The sequence below is a fragment of the Bison bison genome, unplaced genomic scaffold, assembly GCF_000754665.1.
Source record: "Bison bison bison isolate TAMUID 2011002044 unplaced genomic scaffold, Bison_UMD1.0 scf7180017858048, whole genome shotgun sequence".
In the NCBI taxonomy this organism is placed as follows: domain Eukaryota; kingdom Metazoa; phylum Chordata; class Mammalia; order Artiodactyla; family Bovidae; genus Bison; species Bison bison.
In genome coordinates, this window is record NW_011488621.1 from 2,394,085 (window position 1) to 2,407,213 (window position 13,129).

Consider the following 13,129-nt stretch of genomic DNA (forward strand, 5'->3'; position numbering starts at 1 on the left):
GCCACAAGGTTCGTCTAGTCAAGGCGTAGGTTTTCCTGTGGTCAGGTATGGATGTGAGAGTTGGACTGTGAAGAAGGCTGAGCACCGAATAATTGATGCTTTTGAACTGTGGTGTTGGAGAAGACTCTTGAGAGTCCCTTGAATGGCAAGGAAATCCAACCAGTCCATTCTAAAGGAGATCAGTCCTGGGTGTTCATTGGAAGAACTGATGCTGAAGCTGAAACTCCAATATTTTGGCCACCTCATGTGAAGAGTTGACTCATTGGAAAAGATCCTGATGCTGGGAGGGATTGGGGGCAGGAGGAAAAGGGAACGAAGCAGGATGAGATGGCTAGATGGAATCACCGACTCGATGGACGTGAGTCTGAGTGAACTCTGGGAGTTGGTGATGGACAGGGAGGCCTGGCGTTCTGTGATTCATGAGGTCGCAAAGAGTTGGACACGACTGAGTGACTGAACTGAACTGAACTGAACTGAGAAACTTTATTTTAGGGGGATCCAAAATGACTGCAAATGGTAACTGCAGCTATGAAGTTAAAAGACGCTTGCTCCTTGGAAGAAAAGCTATGACCTACCTAGACAGCATATTAAAAAGCAGAGACATTACTTGGCCAACAATGATCCATCTAGTCAAAGCTATTGTTTTCCAGTAGTCATGTATGGATGTGAGAGTTGGACTATTAAAAAAGCTGAGTGCCAAAGAATTGATGCTTCTGAACTGTGGTGTTGGAGAAGACTCTTGAGAGTCCCTTGAACTGTAAGGAGATCAAACAAATCAATCCTAAAGGAAATCAGTCCTGAATGTTCATTGGAAGAACTGATGCTGAAGTTGAAGCTCCAATACTTTGTCCACCTGACACGAAAAACAGACTCAATGGAAAAGACTCTGATGCTGGGAAAGATTGAAGGCAGGAGGAAAAGGGGACGACAGAGGATGAGATGGCTGGATGGCATCACCGACTCAATGGACATGAGTTTGAGTAAGCTCTGGGAGTTGGTGATGGACAGGGAAGCCTGGCATGTTGCAGTCCATGGAGTCACAAAGAGTTGGACACGACTGAGCGACAGAACTGAATTGAACTGAATTCTAAATAACAACTAAAATAAGATAATTTTAAGAGTTTGTTCCTCCCCTCATTGCCTCATTTTCAGGAATTAGATATGGTCTAGATAAGGTAATTAGATATATAAAAGTGATTTATACAGTAGAGACACAAAAATGATTTAGACACAGCCCCTACACTTAGGAGCTAGAAAGGATGGAAAGAAAAGGAAACTAATATTTGTTCAACACCTACCATACATAGTATGGTGTCTCATTTAATGCTAACAGTAATACCTCAAGATAGTTATTATTTAAACCCTATTATATGTCAGAGGATACTGGGTTACCTTTGTTAGTGTGTGATCTGGAGACAGTTAAATCCTAGCTCTATTAAACCTATGCTCTAGCTTAACATTAGTTAGAAAATAATGGCAGATTAATGGAATTTTTGGAGACGACAAGATGGTCTCTTAAATACTTAAGGTAAGGTGAAGGAAACAAAGAAAGAAATTGAAGATAGATTGGAGAAAGAGGTAATTCATAAGGCAAAACCTTAGTGGGAATGAGAGGAGATGGGCTTGAGAACAAATGTAGGATTTGATTCCAAACCAAAATGTCAAATCACACCATGAAACCAAATATAAGAAGGCTAGAATAAGGGACTTCCTTAGTGGGCCAGTGCTCAAGACTCTGCCCTTTCAATGCAGGGGACATGGGTTTGATCCCTGGTTAGGAAACTAGGATTCTACATGCCACACAGCACAGCCAAAAATTTTTAAAAGAAGACAAAAATGAGGTATAGGTATAGATTTTAAAAGAAAAGAAATGTGTCTTATGATATGGATAGATGTAGAGTAGGATCAGAAATTGAAAGGAAGTTCTTGTATTAATTTCCTCAGTAAGATATGATGCCATGTTCTTAAAAAGAAGTTTGGAGATGACTAGATCCAAGGAGATTGGCAAAGGTGTGGAATAACTCTTTAGTTTTATAGAGAATGAATTAAAAAAAAAAAAAGAGGAAATGAAGTTGATGAATAGTGTTCTGTAGTTCAACTGATACTAGAGTTTATGAGCTTGCATTCATTTTATATTTTCAAAGATAGGCAGATTTTATCCAGAAGCCTCAGTATAGAAGGTAGCTGTATGACTGACTCATGACTGAAGCATTGTTTGGGCTCATAGAAAAGTGAGCTATAGAGCTAAAAATGAGAGCTTATAGCTCTGAAAATAAAAGTTATTCTGAGAGCTATTCTTAGCCCTGAGAGACGAGCTAAAAGTAAAAGTCGTTCAAGCTACAGATCCTGATGTCTATTCTGCATACGATGAGGATAGAAGGATACTGATAACCTGCATAAAGTGGAGCACTCAAGTGGCTGGATATCCAGAAGAAGCTAAACAGCAGGTGTAGTAGAAATAAACTTCCAGTCAGAAAGGAAGATATTAAGGTTCTGGTGATGTAAAGAACTAAACTGTGACCATCAGAGAGGTAGCATGTGTGAAACAGAAATGAAAGTAACAGGAATTGAAAGTCAAAGAAATGTGAGCCTAGCTGGTAGGATACATTGTCCAGGTGTTTCTTATAATTACTTGAGAATGACAGCAGGAATTGGGATGAAGAAGAAAATCCTCACATAGATGGTCCTCAATTGTTGTTGTTCAGTCACTAAGTCATGTCCGACTTTTTGGCAACCCCAGGGACTGCAGCCCTCCAGGCTTTCTTGTCCTTCACCATCTCCTGGAGTTTGCACAAACTCATGTCCATTGAGTCAGTGATGCCATCCAACCACTTCATCCTCTCTCGCCATGTTCTATTCCTACCCTCAATCTTTCTGAGTATCAGGGTCTTTTCCAATGAGTTGGCTCTTTGCATCAGATGGCCAAAGTATTGAAGCTTCATGATCAGGGTTGCTTTCCCTTAGGACTGATTGGCATCCAAGTCAATCTTTGATCTCCTTGGCATCCAAGGGACTCTCAAGAGTCTTTTTCTCCAGCACTACAGTTGACAGTAACTACAACTTTATAATACATCTTGGTAGTTGCTAGTTGTAAGTACTCCAGCTTTATTCTTCTTCAAAATTTCCTTGGCTATTCTCAGCCCTTAAATTTCTGTATAGATTTTAGAAACTGCTTTTTGATTTCCACTCAAAAATTACCTGGGACATTGTATTAAATTTCACTGAATCTAAAGATCAGTTTGGGGAGAAATGGCATCTTAGTGTCAGGGGAGTGTGTAATTTCCTCGGTTGTGTCTCGTCACAAGAAGAATTTGAAGCAATGGACGTTAATGCCCTTGGCGTGTCACAGCTCTCAGACAGACCGTGTTATAGCTCTCGGACAGATCATTGTTACAGCTCCATGTTACCGCTCAGTTTTATTTAGAAAATAAAAGGAAAATACAGGTGTGAGGGCATACCAACCCAAAAGACGCGAAGAGGAGAGAGAGAGCGCATGCGCACGCGGGAGAGAGAGACCTCCAGGCCCTTTGGCTCCTCTCTTTATGTTTTTTCTTCCCCCTGGGCCTGCCCTTTATAAATCGAGCTAGTCAGGAGTGTTATTTGTTCTACCTGAGGTCCTCACTCTGGTCCTCGGACCTTCCTTTGTTCTATTTTCGTGGGCTTTTCTCTTCGTTGTCTTTTAGCCACTACCATTCTGGACTCCATTTTCCTATTCTAACTACTTAACATTAGCAATCCATGAACATGGTATATTAACTTGCATTTATTTAGAACTTATTTTAATTTGTCAGTAATTTTTTTGTAGTCAATAATGTTTTGTATCACATCTTTTGATTGGGTTCTTATGAGGTATTTGATGACTGTTGGTGCTATTATAATTATCTATTTACATGTCATTTTCTATTTATTTTCTGGAATAAAGGTATACAACTGAATTTTTTAGACATTGTGTTCAGTGACCTTATTAAACATACTTTCCAATTCTTTTAGGTTTTCAATATACATGAGTATGCTGTTTGTGAATTATGACTGTCATTTCTTCCTTCCCAATTTACATGCCTTTTCTTTTTCTCTTTTACTGTGTTGGTTAGAGCATCCAAAGCCACATTTAAAACAAGTGGTATCAGCAAATATGTCTTTATTTCATTCTTGATGTCAGGGGGGAACATTAAATAATTTACCTTAGGTATAGGGTAAGTGGAAGTCTTTTTTTTTTGGTGGTAAAGTAGCTTAGGCAACTACTGGAGTTTTAAGGGAGCTTCCCAAGTGGTCCTAGTGAGAGAGTTAAAACTTAGGCAGTCCAGGGGCCTTTAAGGAGTAGGTGAACTTTCTCACTCAAGCTTTCCTTAAGCCTTGTGCAAAAATGTATCTTGCCCAAGAACTGGCCTTTCTTTAGGAGCTAGTGATGACAGTCTTACTCAAGGAAATGCTTTTCTTACACTCTATGTTAATGATTCTAATTGTAATAAATCTTGCCTGGGAGCCTGTTCCTCTGCAACAATATATCTCCCCCAGAAGCATGTTGCATAGAACATGTTCCTTTTCGCTAATCTTGTACTGAAGTTATTTCAGGATGTGTGGCTTGGGAAAGGGTACACTGGAACTTGTAGTCTTGAAGTGTTCTTTTTATCTATTCTCGGCAGCCAGTTGAAAAGTATATAATGCCCTAGTCGCTTGCAGGGCCTTTTGCTGGAGGACTTTTCTATCTTTTCACTTTAATAAAACTTGGCTGCACAAAAGACTGAGACTGTGTCTTTGCCCCCGGAGTGAAATTTTCTCCTTCAGAGACCACAAACTCGACGCCAACCACTGTAAACTATCACTAGTGTTAAAAAAAAAAAAAAAAAAAAGCCCTGCCAAAGCAAAAGACGCAAGAGATGTGGGTCAGGAAGATCTCCTGGAGGTGGGCATGGTAAGCCACTCCAGTATTCTTGCTTGGAGACACCTATGGATAGAAGAGCCTGTGAGAGGGTTAGGCAGGAAGGCCAGGGGTCTCCAAATGGAGGAAATAGGCTGCAAGTGTCAGACATTTTTAATCTCTTTTAAGCGGCAGGAGGAAACAAACTAATGTTATATTTTTTCCCCTTCTCTCAGTTCAGTTTAGTTTAGTCGCTCAGTCATGTCCAACTCTTTGCGACCCCATGAACCGCAGCACGCCAGGCCTCCCTGTCCATCACCAACTCCTGGCGTTTACCCATACTCATGTCCATACAAATTTAAAGAGTTTCTCTTAAAATTCTGTGTTGCTACAATGACACCTGGTTCTACCTGAACTTAACTTTTCTCAAGCCTTGAGCTAACCAATGCATTTTTCTTATGGAAATGTTTGTCTCAGGCTATGTTAATGTGCTATGCATTTACCCTAGTCTCTGTCTTCAAGTAGGTTCGCCTAAAGGCTCAGAACCAACTTGACAAACCAGTATGTTATACATTATTCTCTTAATCTATGTTAATGAAACCATATATTTGTATGGAAATCTGCCTATCTTCAAGATTTATGTCAATCGCTTTATGGCCTGGGATGACTCACCTGGTCCAATGTTATCTCAAAATGCATGTTGTGGGTGAGGGGCCTGGTGCCATTCTCTGAGTTTTGACACATTTCCTTGCTCTAATTAGCAGACTGCTAGGCAACCCACTCCAGTACTCTTGCCTGGAAAATCCCATGGATGGAGGAGCCTGGTGGGCTGCAGTCCATGGGGTCGCTAGGAGTCAGACACGACTTCACTTTCACTTCTCACTTTCATGCATTGGAGAAGGAAATGGCAACCCACTCCAGTGTTCTTGCTTAGAGAATCCCAGGGACGCGGGAGCCTGGTGGGCTGCCATCTCTGGGGTCTCACAGAGTTGGATACGACTGAAGCGACTTAGCAGCAGCAGCAGCAGTAGCTATATAACATCTGGCTAAAGACTAGCAGGGGGGCACTCTTTCTGCCCCCTTCTGATGCCTATGTCAGAAGCTTTCTCTATCTCTTTTATACTTTAATATAACTTTATTACACAAAAGCCCTAAGCAATCAAGCCGGTTTGAATTCTTCTCCTCCAGAGGCCAAGAATCCCCGGAGTCTTTCATGGTTCAGCAATAACCTTTCACCTGGAGGGCTACAGTCCACAGAGTTGCAAAGACATGACTGAAGCAACTTAGCAGGCACGCAAGGAGTATTAAGAGAAGAGCTTGTACCAGCATGCTACAAGTAGAACTGGACAGGACGAATAGACTCCCCAGTACTTAACTCCTTATTAGATGACAGTGCTTCCCAGGTGAAGCAGTGGTAAATAATCTTGCTGCCAAAGCAGGAGAAAACAGACAGAACAGGCTCCATCTTGAAAGCAGGACTCCATCTTGGGCCAGACTGTGGACTTTGAGCTATATGCCCAGTATCTATGGAAACGACACACCAACTGGAAAACCAGACCCCCCAGAAGGAAAGCCCCAGGGCTTGTACCTAGACTCTCCTAGTCGCCTAAAATAATACCCTACTTATCTGTGTAACTGAATAGAATCATAAATTCTATTATGCTTATTGGGGTATGATCACAGGCCCATGGATAATTGTCCACTGTTAACTACCTAGGCTTAAGGCATATGAATCACAGGTTAACTTTGATTGTATCTTTCTTTTTCTTTGTTCCTTTGTGTAAAGTTTTCACAAAAACTGGTCAGAGTCCTTGGCTAAGAGGAGACTCTGCCTTGGGCCCGCTGGTGTAATAGACTGCACTCTACTATCTGCATCGTCCTTCTGAGTGAGTTTGTTTCCCAGAATGTGTGGCTACAACATTTGCTGCATTAGCCGGGAAACTCCTCACTTTGAGGAGACAAGTCCCATTTGGGACTACTCCAAGGCCTTGTGGCTTGAATCTTCTAGAGGAGGGAAGGTGCCTCGCCCTTCTGGAAGGATTCTGCTTCTCAATGCCCAGATCTTTCACATTAGCAGGTGGTGGACGGCAGCAGGGGAACTGAGCACTCAGGTGAGGAGGAACCCACCCGGCAGCGTGCAAGAGGGGGCCTGATCACCCCCCTGGGAGGGACTAAAAGGAGAGGGACCCACAGGAGCCTGGAATAGGCAGGCGGCGATTGCTTGGTACACAGGTTGACGAGTGTGTTAGGGCTTACGAAGGAAATTTGCGAAGGTCATAGGAGGTGGTGTCCACGCCGTCGTGGGGAAAATTATTACCAAGCAATCGCCAGGGGATTGTTAGGAGAAGAGACTTGGTCTTTGTGTGCTTGTATTCTGCCCTCCCCAAGGAGGTGTCCCATCTGTTGTGAAATTCTTGACCCCCTCGGAATTGTCAGGCCAGAAGGAGAGGGGTACATAAGTGATTACGAATTGGCTTTTCTGGAGACAGCCTGGGATGTGGGATATTTAACACATCTGTGTTTTCATCTGCACCTGATAAAGCCCACTAAAGCAGAATGGACTTTAAAAGTTAAAAGAAACAGTCTTGGACCATGTGGTGTTCTGGTTTGGCCATGCCAACTGGCAGGTGAAAACATGCCAATCCCCCTTCTTCCTCTGGGATCTGGGAGGTAAGGCTCTTCTTACCCCAATTAGGAAGGAGGTGGAATGGCAATTTAAGTGTTTCATTGAGTAGAAATATCAGAAGTACATAGGGTACCAAGAACTTTGTAGACAGAATGAACAGGAAAAGTAGAAGAAGGTCCAAGAAGGTAAGCAAGATGGGAGGAAATTAATCTAAGGCAACTGCATTGGAGTGCATGATTAAAAATTTAAAGAAGAGACTTGGAGGCGACTATGGGATGAAGATGATGCCTAACCACCTCCACATACTCTGTGAGGTCAAATGGGCCCCTATGGAAGTAGAGTGGCCACCAGAGGACACCATGAACTTAAAAATAGTGGAAGCAGTCTACACAGTAGTCACAGGAGAGCTGGGACACCCGGATCAAAATCCATATATTGACTCATGGCTAGGGTTAGCTCAAGACCCTCCTCCTTGGACAAGGTTCTGTATCCAGAAGGGAAAGAGAAAAATATTAATGGCATGAAAATTGACTAATGATAAAAAAGAAGTTCTACAGAATTTGGATGGGGATGACTTGCCCCCTACCCCATACTGGATGATGACATGCCCACTGCCCAGTGCTCCACCAGGATGGGAGGCCGCCTTAATGCCCGATCCAGGGCCAGGTGAAGCTCCTGCAGCAGCTGCTGCTCTTCTGCCAGCTCTCTTGGAGATCGTAGAGCCGCCGTTTCAGCAGGCTCTGATCCCAGCGATGGAGACCTCTGGTCAACGCCCCCAGGATTCCACCTCAGCTGGACCTCCTAGACTGTATCCACCTCTCCCATAAGTACTGATGAGAAGGGGGAAGAAAACACAGAAATTAGACAGAGGCTGCGTTCCGCCAAGGAGTAGGGGGAAAGAAACCCACTACAGATGCCCCTCAGAGAGCTACAACAGCCTCCGGTTCAGGACGCATGGGGCACTACCATCCGCCCCCTGTAGTCTATTATTACCAACCATTTTTCTCTACGGATATATTAAACTGGCAGAGACACGCTCCACCATACTCAGGGGAGCCACAAGCCATGATTAGGCTAATAGAGACTATTTTTTGAACCCACTGCCCTACATGGGATGACATAATCCAACTACTAGTCACCCTTTTCAGCACTGAGGAAAAACACAGGATCCTAACTGAGGCCAGAAAATGGTGAAAAGAAATGGCATCTGAGGGTACTGCAAACCCGCAACGGTGGGCAGAACCAGCCACCCCTGATGAAAGGCCCAGTTGGGACTGTAACACAGAGGAAGGGAGGGGCCACCTGGAGAGATATCGCGGCTATTTTACAAGGCCTCAAGAGCGGGGCCCAGAAGCCTATGAGTATAGCAAAACCCTCCAAAGTGATTCAAAGGGAAACTGAGTCACCCTCTGAGTTCTACGACTATGCGAGGCCTATAGACTTTATACGCCAATAGATCCAGAGGCTGCTGGGTCTCAGATGCTGATAAATGCAGCCATTGTGTCTCAAGCCCACCCCAAAAATGTCAAATGGGGGCATCAAGTGACTCATGAATTTTTATACATCCCTGAATGCCCAGTATCTTTGTTGGGAAGAGACTTACTGTCTTAATTGGGAGCACAAGTGACCTTTCCCCACCTCGAAAGACTCACTCTTTGAGTGGGCTCAACCAGCTATTTACTCTCCCTCTCGGTAACCCCTCAAGATGAATGGAGGTTGCACCATCTCCTGGAAGGGAAACCGGACTGGCTAAACAGTCGAGAGAGAGAGAGAGAGAGAGAGAGAGAGACAGAGTTAACTCAACAATTCCCTGAGGTCTAGGCGGAAGACAACCCCACTAGGCTTGCAAAACAACAAGTCCCAGTAGTAATAGAACTCAAACCTGGCACAATTACATCAGCACTCGCCTTGGGCCTGCCAGACCTTGCTAAGCCATTTACTCTTCACGTGACTGAAAAGGACAGGTGGCTATGGGAGTGTTGCCCCAGACTATGGGGCATGGGACAGACCAGTGGCTTATCTCCCGAAACGGCTGGACAATGTTGCCACTGGGTGGCTGGGATGCTTACGGGCAGTTGCTGCGGTTGCTCTACTAGTCCAGGAGGCAACCAAGCTGACTTTGGGCTAAGATTTGATCGTAAAAGTCCCACATGAGGTCAACACTCTCCTGCGAGGGGACCCCCATAAATGGCTGTTGATATCCTGGATTACTCAGTACCAGGGACTAGTACCCCATGTTACTATTGAGCCTTGTCAGGCTCTGAATCCGGCCACTCTCCTTCCTGTGGGAGAAGGTGGGCCCTCACATGATTGCAAGGAAATCCTAGAAGAAGTTTATGCTAGCAGACCTTTCTTGAGAGACCAGCCAATCCCAGACCCAGATTGGGTCCTGGACACCAATGGCACCAGCCTGGTGAAACAAAGACCATGACTGTCGGGATATGCAGTAGTCATGGGAGAAACCATTGTTGGGGCTGGATCTCTGCCATCACGCTGGTCCGCTCAATGGGCCGAATTATATGCTCTAATCCGGGCCCTCCAGCTGTCAAAGGGTAAGAAGACCAACATTTACACAGACTCCAGGCATGCTTTTGCCACACTACAGGTACACGGGGCTCTGTATAAGGAGAGAGGCCTTTTGACAGCTAGTGAAAAATATATTAAAAATAAAGAAGAAATTCTGACCCTATTAGATGCCGTCTGAGAACCAGGAAGGGTCGCAGTTATACACTGCCGAGGACATCAAAAAGAGGATGCCTCCCAGGCTCGGGGAAACAGACTGGCAGATAAGACCACTAAACAAGCAGCTGAGGGCTTGGGGGTGACAAGTGAAGCCCCTATTAAAGCTCTCATATTGGCAGAGCTGCCTGAGCTAACACCGGACTCTCCAAAATACGCTGAAGCCCAAAACCAACCAGCCAAAGCGGAAGGGGCCATCGAGACTGAAAAGGGATGGTGGGAATTGCCAAGTGGCAAATTATTGGTACCAGAGGAGCTGGCACCCACTCTGTAAACCAAGCACACCACGCGACCCACCTAGGGCATGATAAACTGGAAGAGCTAATTTGAAAATATTTCTTGGTTCCCCACCTCTCTTCCCTATGCAGGACAGAATCTCAGAACTGCACTGCCTGCTCACAGGTCAAGGCTGCCTCTCGACATGGACAGAAACCTCCAGGGATTCAGCTAAAAGGCACGCTAGCCTTTGAACACCTGGAAGTGGACTTCATTGAAATGAAACCTCACCGACACTACCTTTACCTGCTGGTCATGGCGTGTACGTTCTCGGGATGGGTAGAAGCTTTTCCTACCTGGACTGAAAGAGCATTAGAAGTAGCCTGGTGCCTGCTTAGAGAGATAGTTCCCAGATTTGAATTTCCTACCAGCATTGGATCGGACAAGGGCCCGGCTTTTGTAGCTGATTTAGTACAACAAGTAAGCAAAACTTTAAACATCAAATGGAAACCACACACTGCATATGGGCCCCAGAGTTCTGGGATGGTGGAACGAACCAATTGGACACTTAAAAAGAGACACTCTCCAAGTGGATCATAGAAACTGACTGTTCCTGGGTGGACTGGCTTCCGATGGCTCTGCTCAGACTCAGGATGACCCCACGGTCCCATGGCTATTCTCCATGTGAAATTGTGTATGGGAGGCCCCCTCCCATAATAAAACAGATGTCAACAAATTTGCCTCAGGTAAGGGGAGATGAGATTTCACAGCAGATGGAACAACTGGGTAAGGTAATAAATCAGGTAACTAAGTTTGTACAAGAAAGGGTGCAGTTCCCCCTTGGAGAACAGATTCACGAATTTGTGCCCAGAGATCAGGTGTGGGTCAAGGAATGGAAATGGGATGCACTCCTTGGCCCCACATTGGGAGGGTCCATATACTGTTGTTCTAACCACCCCTACGACAGTTAAAGTTGCAGGTGTCACTCCCTGGATCCACTACATGAGGGTGAAGAGAGCATACCACGAAGACCCAGAGGATGCCCAGAGGACTACACAAAAGGACCCCACTGATCCCCGTGAAAACAAGATCATCTTAAAAAAGAAGAAGAGATGAAGCTCTACAATCAACTGCTACTACAAGGACTTGCCACTATCATCTTGGGACTAACCATAATTTCAGCACAAAGAGGGACCTGTGGTATAATTAAAGTTAAATGTTGTGTATATAGCCCTGATTTATCTGGCAATGTACCAGCTGCTTTAGATGACATGAAAAACCAGGTAAAAGCAATGTCAAATGAAGACATTCCTTTGTGGACTTCAGTCCTATCTTGGGTGAAGGGTGATTGGTAGAAAACTATATTTACCATTGTTATAGTTGCCTTGATAGTTCCGCTTTGTGGACCCTTTATTTTACTATGTATTATGAATTTTGTAACCCAAAGGTTGGTGTCGTTCTCCCAAATTGGCAGTTGGAGAGCCAGGGTCCAATATATCCCTACGAATGATGCTCATACTATGAATTAAGAGCATCAAGGAGGGGAATGAAGGAGGAAACGGACAGAACAGGCTCCATCTTGAAAGCAGGACTCCATCTTGGGCCAGACTGTGGACTTGGAACTACATGCCCACTATTTATGGAAACGACATACCAACTGGAAAACCAGACCCATCAGAAGGAAGAACCCCAGGGCTCATACCTAGACTCTCCCTTGCCTAAAAGAATACCCTAATTATCTGTGTAACCAAATAGAATAATAAATTCTATTATGCTTATTGGGTATGACCACAGGCCTATTGATAATTGCCCATTGTTAACTACCTAGGCTTAAGGCATATGAATCACAGGTTAACTTTAATTGTAACTTTCTTTTCCTTTGTTCAGACTAATTTCAGGGAATTGGGGGAGCTGGGTTTGGGCATATACACTTAGGGTATATAAGGTTTTCACAAAAAATTGGTCGGGGTCCTTGGCTAAGAGGAGACTCTGCCTTGGGCCCGCCAGTGTAATAAACTGCACTCCACAGCTGCATTATCCTCCTGAGTGAGTTTGTTTCCCGGAATGCGTGGCTACAACAGCAAGAAACACTGGTTTGATTCCTGGATTGGAAAGATTCTCCAATATTCTTGCTTGGAAAATTCCATGGATAGAGGAATCTGGCGGGCTGCATAGAGTTCATGGGGTTGCAAAGAGTTGAATGGGGACTGAGCATGGAGTCATGAGCATGAACAGATTAAAGTACAACATTAAGAAGCAGACAAGTTAGGAGAAGTTGATTTGTGCTTGAAGAAGAGTAAAAATAATGACTTTATTTTGGGTGAAATTCTTATATTCAATGTAATTACCATCATCATTAGGATCCATATCAAGGAGTGACTGCAATTTAAGAAATTGCAAAAGCAAGAAACTACATAACTGGTCACGACGTTAGTATGTTTAATTAGAAAGTCTGTTTAGATTGCTTTGAAGCTGATTTTTAAAATAACTTACATTCACACGCAGGGAAAAAAAATCGATAATCGTGTGGATTCCTTGAAGACCTTAAAATGGAATCCTAGACAGCACGTTTCTATATAGAGCGGCTATTCCTTTCCTAACCACCGGGTGGCAACCAAGTGCCAATGTCACTGTCTTGTCTGTCCCTACCCTTTTTTAGGCGGGCGCGGCTTCCGGGTCTCTGGGCTTCT

General features: G+C 44.2%; 1 protein-coding gene across 1 annotated transcript in view; it reads left to right on the plus strand.

Annotated features, from left to right (window-relative positions):
* The first annotated feature begins 9,936 nt into the window (after positions 1–9,936).
* NBN (nibrin) overlaps positions 9,937–13,129 on the plus strand; it is a 58,475-nt gene continuing 55,282 nt past the window's right edge. The window contains exons 1-3 of the mRNA XM_010862212.1: positions 9,937–10,036; positions 10,196–10,493; positions 10,592–10,919. Coding sequence (XP_010860514.1) covers positions 9,937–10,036; positions 10,196–10,493; positions 10,592–10,919 — 726 coding nt within the window. The remainder of the gene's footprint in view (positions 10,037–10,195; positions 10,494–10,591; positions 10,920–13,129) is intronic.